Genomic DNA, 18,783 nt, shown 5'->3' with positions numbered 1-18,783 from the left:
GATTGCCCGAAGGCAAAAACCCTTCAGTTGTTAATACTTATAAGCTTGCAAACTGTTCGCGGCAGTTGCCATGGGCATCCTCAGATTGCCGAGAGAGTGTGTTTGCCAGAGGAGAGGTGAGTTATCGTGCAGCAAGTTAGGGGGAGGAAGGAGAGGGAGTAGTTGTCATGGGCTACAACCGAAAAGCCTACCTACCTACCCATTAAATCAATAGTCCTGGAGAAGATTGTTCTATCAGGCCTAGGAGGCAGATACTAAGATGGACCAAGGTGCGTCAAGTTTACCATCTTAGATAGAGAAGGGAAAGGCTTCGGAAAAGGACAGTTGCCCTTTAAGCAGGTACATCTCCACTGTAGTCTTTTACACTCTCTACCTAGGTGAGTGTTCCTTAGATGTTGATTTTCCTATCTATGTCGTTATACGACCACCGAAAACATATCTCCTCGCCCCTTCATTGCCATTTGAATAAGGGGTATTGTCAATTACTCTAATTACGGTCAAGATAATCGGTGTCAAATAGCTAGTTATACTCGGGACAAAATCATTATTAGCATAGGGATCTAACTGGAAGACAGGATATAGACCTATAGTCCTCAACCTATCTAATTGCGCTAGGTTGGATGTGACATCCATCTCCGTTCGTTAGAGGCTGAGTACCTTCGTCGAAAATCATAGCATTTTGGACCGGCACTGGATGCCCATAAATAAAGGCAGTAACTTTTGACTTCCTAGTAGGATATTTCATATATAGGTGCCTGTTGAAACTTAAAATACTGGGCTTCTAAAAGGGGGAACATTAGAATCACAACGGTCGTTCCAATACAGTGCTTATCCACAAGCAACTTCAAGCCTGCAATTCTCAAAAAAAATAGGCAGCTCTTTCAACTACCAGTTCCAACTTTAAGGTTCTCTTACTCTTACACTCTTCCTTCATATGTTATATCCCGATATACCATGCACACACGTTCCCATCCCACCCCATCCCATCCCATTCCCTCCCTACCTTCCCCTTCATTCATCTCTTTCACATACATACTCATCAGGCATAACCTCTCCTCCATTCTTCTTAAGAGATGCTTAAAATGCTTTAAACCTCAAAAACCTCACCAGCCCCAAGCCCACCACCTCCTCTCCGCGCATCCACGAGGTCCAGCCTCCAGCCCTCCCAATTCTTCAGTCCCCTCTTAAGATCCTTGATCCTCTCGAGCCGTCTCCTCGCATCCTCCTCCTGCGCGCGCCGGAACGCCTCCTCGTCGAACTCCATGTCGTCGTCGTCGAGGAACCCGTCATCACCACCTTGCTTCTCGTCCGCGGGCGACACGCCCGTCAGCGCGTTGATGCCGCTCGCGAAGAAGTCGCCGAGTCCGCCCGCCCTGGCGCTCGGCTTGCGTGCGGACCCGGGGCCGCCGAGATCGATGTTCGTGAACCCGCCGCTAGGGCTCGTCGCGCCGTCATCGGCGCCGGGCTCCATCTCCCTGCGCCGCTGGTGCCAGATGCCGCGGCGCAGGTCGTACACCTCGCTCTCGAGGTCGCGGATCTTCTTCTCCATGCGCTGCCTCTCCTCATCCTCCAGCTCGTCCACGCCGTCATCGTCGCCGCCACCCTCCGCAGCATCCTTCTTCCTCAGTCGCGCGTTCTCCGCCTCCAGCTTCTCGATCTTATTCTTCGCGTCCAGGGCCTCCTTCTCCGCGCGCTCCTTATCCTTCCTCAGCGCCTGCGAGCGGCTATCATTCTCCTTGTGCAGGGTACCTAAGGCCGCGACTTTCTTCTCTAGGGCGTCCACCTTCTTCTCCAACTCGCTCTTCTCAGCCCTCAGCTTCTCGTCCTCGCGCTCCAGGCTGCGCAGCTTGGTCTCGGCGCTCGTGCGCTCGCTTCCTTCTTTCACGGCGCGCTCGGTCGTGCGTTCGAGGTTGCGCTTCAGGTCGCCGAGCTCGCGCTGCGCCTTCATGGCCGCTTGCTCGGCGCGCGCGAGCTTCTCCTCCAGCGCGGAGATCTGCTCCTTGTCGGTGCCGCCGGCGGACGCCTGCCGCTCGGCCTGGGCGCGCAGCCGCGAGATCTCGAGCTCCATGGTCTCGATGGTGGCGGATTTCGAGGCGAGTTGAGCTTGCAGTTCCCCGGCGGGCGAGGACACGGAGATGGAAGGTGACGAGCCGTGCCGCTTCGAGGCTGCGGATTGGAGCTGCGAGTTTTGGCGTTGGAGGGCTGCGATCTCGGATTTCTGCAAGGACGGTTAGTACGTCTCGTATGGTATATTTTAGCTAATTGTTATGAGGCTCTGCGTACCAGCTTCTCCACTTGACTGTCTGAGCCGTCTCTGTCAGCTTCCCGTAGATCGGCTAATTCTTCCTCTGCCTTCTGCCATCGCTTCTCTGAGTCGCCGGCCTCTTTAGCAAGTCTTTTGTTCTCTTTCTCCAGGTCCTCTATGCGCGCTACTTGCTTGCGATATATATCAGGCGCCGTTTCTCCTTCGGGACTTAGGGGGAAGCCGGTTGGTGATACGGTCCCTGCACGGAAGGACGAGGAACGGAGCTTCGACTGCTGCGAAAGAGTGGCCGTATTCGGACCGGAGGGGGAGGTCGGTGGCTCGGTGGGGGCATCTTCGACAGCTGGCTCGTCGGCCGTGCTCGATTCAGGTTTCGGTTCTGCGGCGGGGGTTTCTTCCTTGTCCTTGTCCTTTTTCTTCGAACCACCCCCTTTCTTCATTTGCTTCCTCCTCTCCTCGAACTATAGGATCTGGAATTTAGCATCCAATTGCATCCCACAGACAACTCTGTATATGTAGAATCAGCCCATACCTTTTTCTTGTTCTCAGCTAGCTTTTTGGCCGCTTCGGCCTTCGCGTCATCAGCCATTTTCGGTAGGTTGCGGAGGTATTCAAGGGAGTTTAGGTATCTGATGATGCATGGATTTTGCTTTACGAGTGTGTAAAGAAGAATAAGTAAGGACTGAAGTTACGAAATTTATTAATAGCTATTCGATGGGTCGCTCTTCCAGTCCGATAACGAGGGATAACTGGAGCTTAGGTGTCCAGAAGAACGAGCTCCCGCCGTGGAGCTGTTGAATAAGGCGCTAAACGCCCCCGTGTGCACGAGCCACATTACCTCCATCCCACCTCCGGAAAGGTACATCTCGCCAAGTACCGGTTATGAATCAACGGAGGTACTCCAGCTAGTACATTCATCGTGTAAACTTAAAATGACTCCTAGTTTTCTTGATATTAAATTTAATGAAAACACCATCTTTCTCCTCATACGAGACTGAAGTGTCTGTAATGACGACTTCTCATATGTTCCGTTCTTGAAGCTTATCATGCGCAGGTTCCTCTCCACCATGACCCAAGCACGTCCGAAGCGGTTTGCGCCACTTAAGGGAGCAACAGCGGAACACCACGACTGGCCTAAATTAAAAGGAGTGATATTCGATGTAGATGGAACTCTTTGGTAAGTGTAAACAAAGTTGTAAGATAAGCACCTGTTTGTAATGAGAGAAAAGGAATACGTTTTGGTCAATTTGTGAAGTGAGCAGTGGAAGTATCCCGATATATATGGCTCTCATCATAAGTCTCATGTCTACACATGTTTTTCAAGCTACAGGATCATGGAGAGTTTTAAGAGCCAGAAGATTCAAATCCCATCAAAATCCTTATTTGAACTCTCATATCTCTTCGCAATCTCTCGCTAACCAAACCCCCTAGCCAACCCCAAAACCACATGTTCGCACAAATGCGCTCCGTCCTGCAAATCCCCAAGAGCGTCGACATCCTCGAGCACATCTACTCGCTACCCACAGCCTCCGAGCAAGAATCCGCCATGGAGTCCATCCGCGCGATCGAGCGCGTGTCCATGGCGCAGCAGGTCGCGCAGCCGGGTCTCGCCGAGCTGATGGCGTACCTCGACCGGCACCGCGTGCCCAAGGGCATCTGCACGCGCAACTTCGAGCAGCCCGTCACCCACCTCCTGACCAAGTTCCTGGCCGGAAGCGTCTTCCACCCGGTAGTGACTCGGGACTTCCGGCCCCCGAAGCCGGACCCGGCGGGCTTGCTGTTCATAGCCCGGAGCTGGGGGCTCACGAGGCGGATCGAGGGGGAGAAGGATGAGAGTGCCGTAAAGGAGGTTGTGCGTGAAAGTGCGCGGAGCGGCGAGGGCGAGAAAGAGGGTGCGGTGGGGAGTGGCGAGGTTGGTGATGCGTCGGGGCTGATTAGTATGTTCATTTTCCACATTCCGTACTTAACAACCCCCCTTTTCTGTTTCCTACCCAGACTAGCTGAGAAATTCGCCGTTCTTGAGACATAGCGTACTTAAACCCTTGAAATCCCTACCTAAGAGTAAATAAAGGTACCTATAGAGGTAGAAGCTGACGCTGCTAAAGTGGTCGGCGATTCGATCGACGACATGACGGCTGGGCGGCGTGCAGGCGCGGCCACCGTGCTGCTCGTCAACGACGCGAATCGCCACTTAGCCGAACACGAGCACACGGACCTAGTGATCGAGCGGCTAGACGAGTTGATGCACGTGTTAGAGCATGGTTTCGTAGGGAGTTACCTTGATGACTTCACAAGTATAAAAACAAAATACTTATCCCAAGAATAAAAGGGGGAGTAGGTTATATAATTATAGTCTTAAATGCGGTACCACTGCTGTATCATCACACCTAGAGGACATTGAAGGATATAGAACATAACATAAGCATCTTGAAAGCTTACCTGTGCATAGTTGTTGAAGTCGGGATAGTCCCCATGTACTCTCAGCTTGCTTGAACTATTCCACCCACTATCGAAGTAGTACGAGAATACGACACCTGAGTCTCTCACGAGCATCGATCAGATATCACTGTCATGATCACGCTCATAACCATCGCGGATTCTCATGCGGAGTCTTGTCATATTTGTACCTAGTCCGACGAAGATTACCACAGATCGCCAACTACGAGTAGTATTTAACGGCTGCAATTCCCTCCTCTCACATAAGATCGCTCTTTTCGGTTCCCATATGTCCTCTTCCCCACCAAAAAAAACGTCTGATATGTTCTCTCTACCAAAAGTGTTGCCGCCGTGGGGCGTGCGGGAGATGCAAGGGCTTAATATATCCGGGGCAAAATGTTCAACGTGACGTTGCGCTAAGCGGTGCGGGCGCTGAGGGTTGATTTTTTTTTCGCTAACCAGAGCCAACGGGCTCAAGATGAGACAAGCTTGCCATGGCTTATGCGGTGACAAAATAGTCATACTAATCGGCGTGAAATGTAGCGCCTGTTTATCGTGAAGGATACGCCGCACTTCCGTATGAACCATTTGATGGGGGACCGAACGTCGCTTGTCGCCTGCCGCCTACCCGTTGCTCATCTGGCGTCTCCTTTCTCGGCGGAGGAGGAGGTAGTGGCCCTCCAGGGGGTGCGGGCCTAACGGGCAGAGTGAACGATGTTCCTAAACTGGCACTGGCCGGTTGAGAGAGGTCCGCGGTCGTGATCTTAGGAATCGACCCGGATGTCGCTGCTCGTTGGCCAAGTCCTGGATGTACAGTAGAACCACCCGCACGGCCTAGGCTTCCCATACCGTTTCTTGTAGGTGACCGGTTTTGTGCGTGGCCTTGTTCTCTCGGCGAAGCAATAGCCCCCGCAATCGGGATCTCACCAGATGTTGGGGTGTAAGCAGGATTATGGTCATTTTGATAGGTGGGGGACTCGCTGGATCGTAACAGCTCCCGAGTCGCCGGCGAGAGTTGGGGGACTAAATGTGACTTGCGATTGTCCTTCTCCATAAGCCCTACAGCCCATTCTCTCAAATCTACGGGTGTCCGTTTTGCGGCTTGTACAAATGGGTCCCGATCCTACGTATTATTAGTATTATTAGCAATTTTTGCCTTGCCCTTATGTTGGAGAATCCTTGCTCACCCAGAGTTCCTGAGGCGTCGGGCGCTCGTCAGGGTTCTTTGACAAGCATTTTTGAACCATATCTTCTAGGATCGACGGAAAAGCGTCGCTTTTTGGAAGTTTTGGTGCCGGCTCATGCACGATCTGTTGAAGAAGGTCCAAGATACCGGCAGGCGCGCCATCACCATCCGATAGTTGCTCACTCGCAAAAGGGAATTTGCCAATAGCTAGCTCCATTATGCTGAGACCGAAACTCCACACATCAGACTTAACCGTATACTTCTCACCCTGAATTCTCTCGGGGGCCATATATGTAGAGGTACCGACGAAGGTGTCGGCGATGGAGTTGACGAGCTCTCCCGAGACACCAAAATCGCAAAGCTTGATGTGACCCCTAGAATTTACAAGGATATTGGAGGGTTTGATGTCTCGGTGCATGATGTGTAGCTTCGAGTATAAATAAGTTAGACCTCCCAGTGTAGCTTCTGCGATCTTGCCAAGCACGTCAACACGGATCGGACCGAAATGGCGTGAGACCCTATCGAGAGACCTATCGCGCTCTTGTTAGGTTCGCATCTTTTCTTGGGCCATCCGTTTGATCCCACTTACCCGACGTCCATATACTCCATACACATTATTACATCGTTATGATCATTCAGGAAAGCGCCATAGAAAGTGACGATGTAGTCGGAGTGACAACCGTGCATGATTTGGAGTTCGCGCACAATCCGCTTCCGTAACTCTTTCTTGGCCTCGACGTGGATCACCTGAGTTACGGTTAGTCGTGAGACCTAAGACCTAAGACATGCCAATCTGGATTATTACCTTTCGAGCCATCGTGGTTCCGGTAGGCAAGTGCTTCACCTTACTGACGGTACCTCCATTTCCCGAACCAAGCTCTTTTACAATCTCAATATCTTCCTGTCGTAGGTCCAAGTTGAATTCTATTCCAATCTCCAGCTGAGCATCCTGGCCTGCCTCCTCAGCCCTCGAACCACCAAAACCCCAGCCAGCTTGTTGATCATTGTTATTCGAGGCCGGCGATTGCTTCGGGGCGGCGGGGGTTAGAGCTAGACCCTTGACATTCTTGCGCTTCATGGAGCGCGGGGCGAATGCGTCGGTCATGATGGGTAATTGGCAATCCTGCAGGTACTCGGAGAATGTCTAGGATTCGGTATCGAGGAACGGGGACTCGCACACTCTGCAGGATGCTTTTAAAACAATCTGAAGCCGGCGCGGATTAGAGATAGGAAGGCGGTTTGCATGTCCACCAGCAAGACGCCTACGTATTGGAATTTACTTGAATATTGGACCGGGCGTTAGAACGTTAGAATCTTAGAGCGTTTGGGCGTTTAATGACTCTCGCGCGCTAGGTCTATGCCCCTCACGGACCCCGAAAAGATCCAAGTTCGGATTCGGAAGATGGGATTACTTGGAGATTTCGAAGAGGAAACTCGAAACTCGTTTCTGCCTTTACAGAAGCGACGGTGACAAGCGTACAATCGTACAATCGTACAACCATGCGCTTATTGTGCGATATACAGAGGAGTGGTTATCGGTACGTAGCGACTATAAAAGGCCGCCAACTGTTTGGATTCAGTACCTAGTAAATTAAATGGTCGGGTAGAGGTTGTGGAAGAGAAGTGCAGGAGGATGCAGGAGGAATGCAGGAGTATGGATGTAGTAAAGCAATGGTTAACGGGCTTAACTGGGTGCTCAAGGGTGCCTTAGTTCCAGGTGGTGGGACCCCTGAGAAGGGCTGGGATGGACTGGGATGGCGCTTTCAAGCGATGCAATTGGTAATTCGTAATAGAATAATCGGGGTAACTGTCGTACACCGCAAGTAGTTTATGTAATAATTCGCAACTACATATGTACATGCACTGTACATAGGGTGTATTTGACTCTGGGCACTTGAAGATGTAAGAGCCCTGTGTAATAAATTGTGATTGGCCAAGTTCGAACTTTTTGTTAAGTACGCATCCGTATCGAGGAAGAGTTGAGAGGACGGAAGCAATCTCGATTGGATCAAGTTTGCTTATATTCCTACCAATGAGGCGACGATTTGTCTGTTCGTAGATATGTATTGTACCAACTTGGCTAAGCGAAAATGTTCAAGTTGAGTGGGATGTGTGAAATGATAGACAATCACAGATAACTGTCCCCCTATAAAAATCAAAGAGAGAAAAAAAAAGAATGTGGGCAACGTGGACAAGGTGCAATGTGGGATAAAAAGTATTTAATGTTAAAATACTCACCTATCAAGTTGATAAGTGAAAGCTCGAGCGTCACGGTCCCGGAGCTCAATTTATGTCTAACAAGACAAGTTAGGTTATTAATCGGCCGAGAGTTCGATTTCGTCTCTTCTTACATACAGATGTATGCAGCAAAATCAATAGAATCTATATATGGTTAAAGATTGTCGACGAAAATACGATGATTGGCTCCTTAGTTTCGAGGTTTCTGGTTGACAGCTGCATATACTATAAGAAGCTATGAACAATATTGAAATCGAATTATTTAAAGATGAGGGCCGTAGGAAATCAAGTAATATAGGAGGCGTCCTGACATATGAAATCTGAGGAATCGTCTTATTTAGATTCGAAAGAACGAATCGCAAAAGTGGCCAACGGTTATCTAGTGCAAAAGAGTGAAATCATAATCACAGCGTACAATAAGAGAGATGGTGAGAGAGAAAGAGAGGGACGATGTCGCATTGGGTTTTCGAGATATGAAACGGCATCGTTATGCCTACAGTTCAGAGCGTTTACAAACGTGATATAAGTGGAAGAATTGAAAAAGTTGGTTACGATTTGGTCGCAGGCTCAAGTGCTTCTCATGTTTCAATGTTTCACTAATAGATTTTGGTTTGGTGTAAACGATACAGAGAAACATGGTTATAATGGTAGCGTTAAAAATGTATAAGTTACTTGGAATCCATGATAAATGGGTGCACAGGGCGGAGACCGCGGGACTCAACCTTTTTATTGCAATGGATAAGTGTGGGAAGGTGCAATATAGTAATAATAGTAGGTACCTACATCGCATTGATCTACATACCTAGACTGAAGACTGCAGCAAGCAATTGCAACAAGCGAATATATCTACATACCTACATACCTATGTACATACATATATAAGGCCCATATGCGGGTAAGTGATGGGTCAGACAAGCCCATAATCCATATGAATGCACAGAGATGCAATAACTTGCAGATTAATAGCTCAAAGCGTAAATGCGACCTGATATACACTCCAGGGCTACCTACTCAGTCATGTCATGTCATGTCAAAAGAGACTGGATGCAGCTATGTATCTGTAACTGCTATGTCTTTTTTCTACCCCTTTTTTAATCCCACACATCCGTTTCTTCTCTACAACGCCACATGTTCGCCTGATAAGACTTTTCGACAAGCAAGTAGCTAGAAATAGGAATTCTTTTCATCTATCCCAAACAAAGAATCTGGGGGCCAATGCACTCTTCTAACTTGAGGCACATATTGATTTATTCTCCCTGAAGCTCTAGATTCGCTATGGCCCCTGTCTGTCTGGAGTTAGAGCCTTGCAGCCGACTCTGGTGTATCATGACAAATGCTTAATACGATTGGCTAAGCGATTGACTCTTGTCTCCCAGGATTCAATCAATATTCCATGTACACTTGAGCACTCGGGGTGGATATGCTAAAACAATATAAGACTTTCTATGTACCAATTTCTTAGTAATAACTTAATCGATAGGGGAAACAGAAGCGTGAAAGCCCTTAAATGAACAACTCGATATTGCGCTAGATAATTGTCGTACATATATTTGCACTTGCATTGATGATATGTGACGCCAATCGAATTATATTTAGCAATGCGCCACGACATTGTACCCACCTTGAACTCCAGCTTACATAAGCAATCCTTAGATTTGAGGATTTGAGGCGACAGCCCCATACCCCACGTGAGAGCCACACGTGGCTTGCTTTGTCCCTTGTCTAATCGAGGCTTAGCACCTAGCAACCACTCCAATCGCGAGGCTAGCACGGTACCTAGTACCTACTGATTAACGCGATTCAAATTTCTACTTTCCATCATTAGCTGACTACCTGCACGGTCATAGCTTCCCAAGGCTAAGGGAATCTCAACTTTTAATCTTTCCTCAACGTTCCTATCTTCTTTCTAACCTTTCTCATCTTTTCATCATCCGCCATTTCTGCAACACGAATTTGAACGATACAACCATTCTAATTCCACGACCTCCTACGAATTACAACAATTGAACATCGCGCCTCGCAATCTCTCTTCTCGCCCGTTGGGTGTAGGATTGCACATCTTTCCTTTCCATCACGCGCCTCGCCAATATGAGTAACGCTATGAGAGATTTGATCGTAGGGGAGGCTGAGTTGGATGATGAAGAAGAAGATGAATCATTCGATGAGGAGACCGGCGAAGCTCGCGAGAGAACTCGGACCCGGGATCAGGACATGGATGATTCGAGCGAGGAAGACGATGACGATGATGATGAAGAAGAAGCACGAAAGGTATATATCACATCTCTTGCATTTCCTCTTGCCTCTCCCCCATTATGATATGGATTGATGTATATTGACACGGCTAATCACGTGTTATTTGATAGATTCGTGAAGGCTTCATTGTCGACGAAGATGACGAAGACGAAGATATGGTCGAAGATGAGGATGAGCGTCGCAAGCGACGAAAGCGCAAGCGAAGACAAGAACGTGAAGAAGAGGCTCAGTTGGACGAAGAAGATCTTGACCTAATCGGCGAGAATGCTCCTGAATGGGAACGCAAGCAACCGTCGCAGGTATGGCGTATCGTTAATCTCCAGACAGTTCCGCTTTCTAATTTCCGGACAGGGCTACAAGAGGCTTAAGCGTGGCCACCGCGATGAAGATGCTCGTGGAAATGAACGACGTGGTCTTGATGAGATATTTTCCGATGAAGATGATGAACCTGTTGACGATCGACCATACGCGCGCCCTAGTCACCGTGCCGCCGCCGACGAATTCGCTGACTTCATCATAGAAGATGACCCCGAGGATGAAGACGAGCGTCAACGCCAGATGGAAGATATGGAGGTTGCCCGTCCGCGAGACAAGGGTATAGCTGGTCGGATCGTTGACCGCGCCGGTCTTGATAAGGACGCCCTTGAGGATATGGAAGCCATCTTTGGAAACGGGGAAGACTACCAATGGGCTTTAGATGAGGAAGAGGAGGAAGACGAACGACAAAGAGAAGAGCAGACTCTCGAACTCAAGGATGTCTTCGAGCCATCACAATTGGCAGAGAAACTCCTAACTGACGAGGACAATGCCATTCGTTTCACTGACGAGCCCGAGAGATTCCAGCTCGACCGTAAGCCTTTCGAACATTTTAGTATCCAAGGCGAGCAGTTGAAGGAAGAGATGCAGTGGATCGCGGATTTAATGTGGCCGAAGAAGCAACTTTCTAGCGATATGCATGGCCCTTTCCAGAAGTCCGTCGGCAAGGTGCTCGAATACTTCGTCCTCGAGGGTCTCGAAGTACCCTACATCTTCCAGCACCGCAAGGACTACCTTATCGACGCCCGGAAGGTTAGGAATCCTGAGCACCGCAATGATCCTGAAGCACCGGAGTACATTATCGAGGCTGAGAAGCTACTCACACAAGACGACCTCTGGCGCATCCACGAGTTGGATATCAAATATCGTTCCTTTTTTGAGAAGCGAAGTGTACTGGAAAAGACCTATGATAATCTAAAGGAGATCGCACATGTAAATGATGACATGATCCCTGAGATGCTCAGTCGAGCCATTACGATGGAGGAGCTTCAAGATTTGCAGGATTATATTAACTTTCAGTACTCGGCGCAGCTCAAGGATATCGCAGCAATGAATGGAGTCGCTAAAGGAAGGAAGCGGCCTAACGCAAAATCGACCGATTTTGAGCGTATCCGCCGGAGCAACGTTTACAAATTCGTGAAGGCATTGGGCATCTCTCCTGATCAGCTAGCACAAAACGCTCTCCGCGAAGGCCAAAAAGTTATGTCGAACGACGAACCGAGCTTGCCGATCGACCTTGCGGATAGTCTTACCGACAGCGAGTTCCCAACTGGTGACCAGGTCTTGTCCCAGGCGAGGTACATGTACGCCGAGGAGCTATTCGTAAGCCCAAGAATGCGAAAGCACTTCAGACAGGCCTTCTACATGGGTGGCGAGGTCAGCTGTCATCGTACGGAGAAGGGGCTTCGGAGAATCGATGATTTGCATCCATACTATGAAATCAAGTACCTTATCAATCAGACTATCGGCGACCTCGCGCGACGGCCCGAACTGTTTCTAAAGATGATGAAAGCCGAAGAGGAAGGTCTGATTGAGGTAAAGCTTCGACTCCAAAACGAAAAAGACTTCCGACGTCAGCTGCAGGCCGAATTCATCTCGGAAGACTACAGCGAGCTCGCAGATGCGTGGAATGAGGAACGTAAAAAGGTTCTAGATCTAGCTTTTATCAAGCTTGAAAAGGTGATAGCTAAGGGTGTCAAAAATTCGCTGCAAACAGCCTGCCAAGAAGAGCTTCTAAAGCTCTGCCGTGAAGAATATTCTAAGAGACTTGACCAAGCGCCCTACAAGCCGAAGGGTATGATGTTGGGAACAACCCCTCGCGTGCTCGCCTTGTCGAATGGCATGGGTGATCCGAGTCGAGACCCAATATTCTGGGTCTGGGTTGAAGAGGACGGACGGGTAATTGATCATGGAAAGTTTGGAAATCTAGCTCGCGATGAGACGCAACGTAAGGCCTTCGTCGATTTGGTCGAGCGAAGAAAACCAGACGTAATCGGGGTTAGCGGTTTTTCCACCGACACTCATAGAGTGGTTCGTGAGGTGGAGAGTCTCGTCAACGAGAAAAACCTTCTAGGTCCCGAATTTATGGATCAGAGCACCAATGAGTACGTTAGCGAACTGCTAGACGTAGTTGTTGTCAATGACGAAGTCGCGAGACTATACAAAGACAGTCCTCGAGCACAGGCTGACCACCCGACTTTGAGTTCCAACACACGGTATTGTGTGGCTTTGGCGAGGTATCTCCAAAATCCGATGAAAGAGTACGCGGCTCTTGGGAAGGACATTATGTCTCTATTATTCAACCCCTGCCAGCATCTCCTTCCTGAGGAGAAACTACTAAAACACTTAGAGACATCAATGGTAGACATGGTGAATCTCTGCGGTGTCGACATTAACGAAGCTGTCAATGACGCCTACACAGCCAATCTACTACCTTATATTGCCGGCTTGGGTCCTCGCAAGGCAACAAGCGTTATCAAGGCCATCAACAGTAACGGTGGGGTGGTCACCTCGAGAGACGAACTTGTCGGCGATCCAGATAACAACAAGTTACCAGTTGTCGGCCCTCGGGTATGGAATAACTGTGCTAGTTTTCTTTACATCGAATATGATGCCACAAATCCGACGTCAGAGCCACTGGACAACACGCGTGTGCACCCTGAAGATTATGAACTTGGTCGCAAGATGGCAGGAGACGCTCTTGAACTTGACGAAGAAGACGTCAAGGCCGAAATTGACGAAAACGGAGCCGGCGCCGTTGTACGCAAGCTGTATAGGGACGACGAGCAGGATAAGGTTAACGAACTTATCCTGGAAGAATATGCCGAGCAGCTGGAGTCGAGATACAACCAACGAAAGCGCGCCACATTGGAGACGATCAGAGCGGAGCTGCAGGTACCGTACGAAGAGCTTCGTCATCCTTATTCCACCTTGAGTTCGGATCAGATATTTACGATGTTCACGGGCGAAACTAAAGAGTCTCTGGCGGAAGGCATGATCGTCCCGGTGAATTTGCGAGTAGTCAAAGATGACTTTGCTATTGCTAAGTTTGACTGTGGTATCGAAGGCAGGATTGAGGCGCACGAGGTTGGCGGTTACAAAAGTAACATGTCCATCAGGGATGTGATCCACGTCAACCAGACCATCCAAGCCAAGATCTTGGATCTCAACCGCAAAGAATTCCTAGCGAAGCTTACATTACGCGAAGATGCGTTGCGGCGACCATATAAAAAGCACAATGATCATGATCGTGGAACTTGGGATTTCAGACTCGAAGATGACGATAAGGAAGCCTTGCGAGAGAAGGACAAAATCACCGGTCGCACCCAACGAGTCATTAAGCACCCGCTGTTTAAGCCGTTCAACTCTACACAGGCCGAGGAATTCCTAGGTTCCCAATCTTCCGGCGACGTCGTTATTCGACCATCCTCGAAAGGGAATGACCACCTTACGGTCACGTGGAAGGTCGCAGATGGTGTTTACCAACACATCGACGTCCTCGAGCTTCAGAAAGAGACCGAGTTCTCCGTCGGAAAAACGCTTCGTATCGGTGGTAAATATACGTACACGGACTTGGATGAACTGATCGTGGATCACGTTAAGGCAATGGCTAAGAAAGTTGACGAAATGATGGGCCACGAAAAGTTCAAGAGCGGTAGCATTGCCGATGTTGGTAAGTTCTTATATGCCCATATCGCGTTTCGGAAACCAAAACCATACTAACCATGATAATAGAAAAATGGCTGACCACATACTCGGACGCCAACCCTGCCCGTTCGGTGTACCGGTTCTGCATCAACCCTAAGCGCGCCGGGTATTTCTTCCTCTGTTTCAAGGCTAGTAGGAGCTCGCCTATCAACATGTGGGACGTGAAAGTGGTACCTCATGCCTTTGAGATGAAGCAGAACCAGTACCCACACATGGTCGCTCTATGCAACGGCTTCAAGCTCAGGTTTAACAGCGAAATGACCAAGATGCAGCAGATGAGAAGATGAATAAAAACCGGAGGCAAGGGGGGTTTCCTTACAAGCTGCATGTATTACCAGGGCGTTCTAGTTAGCAGGCTAGGCTTCGTTGAGTTACGAACATTCTGATGATTGCATTTGACCTCGGATAGGCGTGTGGTCAAAACAACAGGTACCACTACGAAGGCTTATTGTCTCGTGGGCCTTGTAGCCGCTAAGGTACCCCTACTTAATAGACCAGAAAAGTGAAATAAATCGGAGATTTTATTGAGACGTGCTCATGGATGTTGATTCAGTGAATCTGTGATATGTCGGTCGCTGATTACGGGTGTCTATTTCCCTTCAATTATAATATTACACAGATGCATAAGACCTATATATAAATGTTCCTCTCCATTCATCCCTGATGGTAAGGCGAAGCCGCTGTCGCATTTTATGGTGGGGCAATTCGGCTGGGGCACCCGGATGTGCGCTGGATTACACCTGGTGTATGCCGAGTTGTACATCGGGCTGGCGATGCTGTTTCGGCACCACGAGCTTAAGGTGTTTGAGACGATGTGAATATTGCTATGGATATATTCTTTGGTCGGCGGTGGAGAGGATTCGCGTCCTAGTTAGAAAGTCAATCTTAGCTCCAATGTGAGGTAGGGATACGTTGGGGCCGGTTCAAGACGGCTTTTGTTGGAGCACTTAAGCATGTAGCTTTAATAGGTACCTACCCAGGTAGGTAGCATAGGAGGTACGTAGACACTTGGGCAACGGTCATATGTTGGCTGGCGGCTTGTCGAATCACATCTCAAAAATCTCGCTTATTAACAACTGAGGGGTTAGGTTCACCGTTTTTTGCCCTTTCTCCGTGACAACCATCAACGACGATAACCTTAGGGATTCTGAGAGAAAGTAATTTGAGCCCTAAAGCCGGGCTAAGTACCCATGACTTCTGATATAATAAAGAACTTTCAAATTACGGCAAGTGGCAGATCAACCGTCCATGTCGGGGACAATATCCAATTGGGTAAGTACCTACTCACTTGTAATCTCAACAGTCTCCGTGAGCTTCAACAGTGCTAATTTTGCAGCGGGCACAAATCGCGAGATCCTATCCGACCGTTTACTTCCAAACTGGCGGCTTAGTAATAGCCTCAACCCGTACTGGGACCACTACCAAGCAAAAGAAGGAAAGGTTGACGGTAGCGGCGAGTGGCTAGTCGAATCTAAAGAGTTCAGATCCTGGAAGGCAAACCCTAATAGTTTTCTGTGGTTACATGGAATAGCTGGATGCGGAAAGACCGTCCTGAGGTATGAGTAACCCGTGAAGTCAGGAGTGGAAATGTTATAAGGCTAACTTGAAAGTTCAACTATCATTGACCACCTGCAAGATCTCTTCCAAGACAATGATACAGCAGGTTATTACTTCATCGCTACAGATAGGGAAAAGCGGAGTGTATTCAGACTGCTTCGGTCCCTCTTGGTGCAGATTTGTCCCACCGATGGCAAACTACCATGTAAATTGGAGAAGCTGTGGGATAAGTCTTCGCCATACGAGATCTTGGATGATGAAGTATTGGAAGCATTGAAAGATTTGATGAATGGAGGAAGACATACATATATAGTGATCGATGCTCTAGATGAATGCGGCTCGTCTGATGAAAGTTCAACGAGAGCAGAGATCAACAAGCTAGTCAATTTCATTGACTGGCTCACTAGGATCGAGCTTCATAATCTTCACGTTTTGGTCACTAGCCGATCCCGCGAGTTAAGACCCCCCTTGGAAAAGAAGCTGAGCGGCGTAGTTCGGGAAAAGACGAGCAATGGTTACTACTGCCACGTACTCGATTTGCAGGCAGGTGGGACGATATCCAATGTTAATCATGATATCGGCATATTTGTCGATTCGGAGTTGGAGAGTTGGAACGATTATACGGGTGAACGATACTGGATTCCTTTGGGAGGTGCTCGACAGGATTTAATTGCCAAGTCCGTCAAAAGCAGAGCAAATGGAATGTAAGTTGAAATGTCTTCTTTAAACCTCTAGATGTAGTCCGCACAATTTCTCACCGTGGATCTAGGTTTCTATTAGCGGTCGGTCTTCTTAATTTGCTATGGGAAAAAGAGGATTGGAGCGAGCTTGAGAATTCACTTGCTGATCTCCCTTCAAATCTACCGGAAATATATGATCGTATTTTCGAGCTCCTAGGTGAAGAGCGAAGGGACACAGCAAGAATCCTTTTTCGATGGCTACTTCATTGTGAACGTCCGTTGAGCCTCGACGAGTTGACGGAAATTGTCGCAATAGGCGTCAAAGGAGACAGCTTTGCTGTCAAAAATATCATACCGGATAAACACTACGTATCTCGAATACTCTCCGGCCTTGTTGTCATAACTGATGATTCCCTGGTGCAGTTTGCGCATCAAACTGTCAAGGAATATCTCATTCTATACCAAACAGAAGGAGGCTTCTTCAGCAGAGAAGCGATCTCTCAGCGATTTCTTGCGATATCCTGTCTATCATATATGCAATTCTGCGACCAGTCTGTTCCTGAACGTCCACCTACTCACGATGTCAGACGACGATTTCCGAATGATTATCTGCTCATTGAGTACGTTTTCAATAACTGGTATAAGCATGCGCTAGGAGCATGGGGAGATGCTATAACGCCATATCCGACAGGGGGAGCCAGGAATTTATCAGACGAAGCGAGTTCACCCGGTATAACTCACCGACATTCCGAGCCCGGAAATTACACGCAATCGCTTTCTGACTGGGCCGGTTCAGTAAAGTTGTGGCTCAGCCGGATAGGCAACATCGGGCGTTTGTCATATCACAAGGCACTGAAGGCTTTTGCATGTGAAGGGTATGCAAAGTTTGTAGAGTTGACTTCACCTACGGGAGCCCGTGAGTGGAATCATATCGCCGACAAACATACCTGGGAAGTTGTCCTAAATGGACGTTATTCTGAGTTGGTTTGTCTTATCCTTGACACCGCAGTAGACCGGAGTCGTGAAACCTGGTGGCCTGAAAAAGGAGATCCAACGACTGAAGTCGGTATTTCCCATAAATCATACGAGCTGATCTTGCGATCCTTACTGGGACATGGACTGGATACTGCTTGGGTAGATTCCAGCGGATTGACGTTATTGCATATAGTGGCTTTTCAAGGGCTCAAGGGCATAGCAGAGCTCTTGGTTGCAAAGGGGTATGATATTAATGCTAAGGATCATGGCGGACAAACAGCGCTACATATCGCGTCATCTCATGGCCACGATGAGGTAATACGTGTGCTGTTGGAAGGGGGTGCTGACATTGGCGCAAAAAATAAGCTTGGATGGACTGCACTGGACGTCGCAGTACTCAACGTAGCGATGGTCTTCACACCAGACTATACTAATTCCCGCATTTTTCGGAACAACAGATTAACTATGCCACAAGCAGTTCCGAGTAGTCACGAGACAATTGCGCGCACGATCTGCGCGCTATCAGGAAGGAGTCCTGACCTCGAGGGAATTTATGATCTGGAAATACCAGACGTAGTATCCCAGAATCCACCCGGATTCTCTTGGTCGTCCTGGATTCATAATGAAAACATGCACGAAAGCACTACGATACCGATATCTCAAGACATAAAGTTAGCGCGACAAAACTTTGACGCTATTAGTTCCTTAGGAACGGTATATATCAAAGAACTCAACACATCTGGTGAATCTGCTGTCACCTTTTCCGGAACGGTATATATCGAAAGTCTCTATATACATAATAAATCCGCTGTCACCTTCTCCGGAACGGTATATATTAAAAGTCTCTATATACATGGTGAATCCGCTGTCACCTTCTCCGAAACGGTATATATCGAAAGTCTGTCTATACATGGTGAATCCGCTGTCTCCTTCTCCGGAACGGTATATATTAAAAGTCTCTATATACATGGTGAATCCGCTGTCACCTTCTCCGGAACGGTATATATTAAAAGGCTACCTATACATGGTAAATCCGCTGTCACCTTCTCCGAAACGGTATATATTAAAAGGCTACCTATACATGGTGAATCCGCTGTCACCTTCTCCGAAACGGTATATATCGAAAGTCTGTCTATACATGGTGAATCCGCTGTCTCCTTCTCCGGAACGGT

General features: G+C 48.4%; 5 protein-coding genes across 5 annotated transcripts in view; 3 read left to right on the top strand and 2 right to left on the bottom strand.

The window, feature by feature from the left end:
• Positions 1-3,098: 3,098 nt before the first annotated feature.
• Positions 3,099-4,701, top strand: F4807DRAFT_435181 (HAD-like protein). The gene is made up of 3 exons (XM_047998864.1): positions 3,099-3,440; positions 3,695-4,200; positions 4,369-4,701. The coding sequence occupies exons 1-3, from the start codon at positions 3,310-3,312 to the stop codon at positions 4,587-4,589; spliced, it is 858 nt and encodes a 285-aa protein (XP_047851808.1). The 5' UTR covers positions 3,099-3,309; the 3' UTR covers positions 4,590-4,701.
• Positions 4,702-5,249: 548 nt separating this feature from the next.
• Positions 5,250-6,990, bottom strand: F4807DRAFT_452896 (kinase-like protein; the record flags this gene model as incomplete). Its single annotated transcript, XM_048000389.1, has 4 exons — positions 5,250-5,822; positions 5,887-6,415; positions 6,475-6,632; positions 6,691-6,990. 4 exons carry the CDS (start codon positions 6,988-6,990, stop codon positions 5,250-5,252), a joined length of 1,560 nt encoding a protein of 519 aa, XP_047851807.1.
• A 1,132-nt stretch (positions 6,991-8,122) lies between these two features.
• On the bottom strand, positions 8,123-8,929 carry F4807DRAFT_435174 (uncharacterized protein). Its single transcript, XM_047998863.1, has 2 exons — positions 8,241-8,929; positions 8,123-8,179 (listed from the first exon to the last, which is right to left on the bottom strand). Exon 1 carries the CDS (start codon positions 8,911-8,913, stop codon positions 8,617-8,619), a length of 297 nt encoding a protein of 98 aa, XP_047851806.1. The 5' UTR covers positions 8,914-8,929; the 3' UTR covers positions 8,123-8,179; positions 8,241-8,616.
• Positions 8,930-9,887: 958 nt separating this feature from the next.
• On the top strand, positions 9,888-14,931 carry F4807DRAFT_435173 (transcription elongation factor Spt6). The gene is made up of 4 exons (XM_047998862.1): positions 9,888-10,391; positions 10,487-10,675; positions 10,728-14,364; positions 14,427-14,931. Exons 1-4 carry the CDS (start codon positions 10,212-10,214, stop codon positions 14,684-14,686), a joined length of 4,266 nt encoding a protein of 1,421 aa, XP_047851805.1. The 5' UTR covers positions 9,888-10,211; the 3' UTR covers positions 14,687-14,931.
• A 522-nt stretch (positions 14,932-15,453) lies between these two features.
• F4807DRAFT_183125 (uncharacterized protein) overlaps positions 15,454-18,783 on the top strand; it is a 4,393-nt gene continuing 1,063 nt past the window's right edge. The window contains exons 1-4 of the mRNA XM_047993597.1: positions 15,454-15,671; positions 15,736-15,955; positions 16,010-16,660; positions 16,726-18,724. Of these exons, the coding sequence (XP_047851804.1) occupies positions 15,590-15,671; positions 15,736-15,955; positions 16,010-16,660; positions 16,726-18,724 (2,952 nt within the window). The 5' untranslated portion in view covers positions 15,454-15,589. The remainder of the gene's footprint in view (positions 15,672-15,735; positions 15,956-16,009; positions 16,661-16,725; positions 18,725-18,783) is intronic.

Source organism: Annulohypoxylon truncatum (assembly GCF_022578515.1).
Source record: "Annulohypoxylon truncatum strain CBS 140777 unplaced genomic scaffold F4807scaffold_28, whole genome shotgun sequence".
In the NCBI taxonomy this organism is placed as follows: Eukaryota; Fungi; Ascomycota; class Sordariomycetes; order Xylariales; family Hypoxylaceae; genus Annulohypoxylon; species Annulohypoxylon truncatum.
This window is presented reverse-complemented; position numbering and strand designations above follow the sequence as displayed.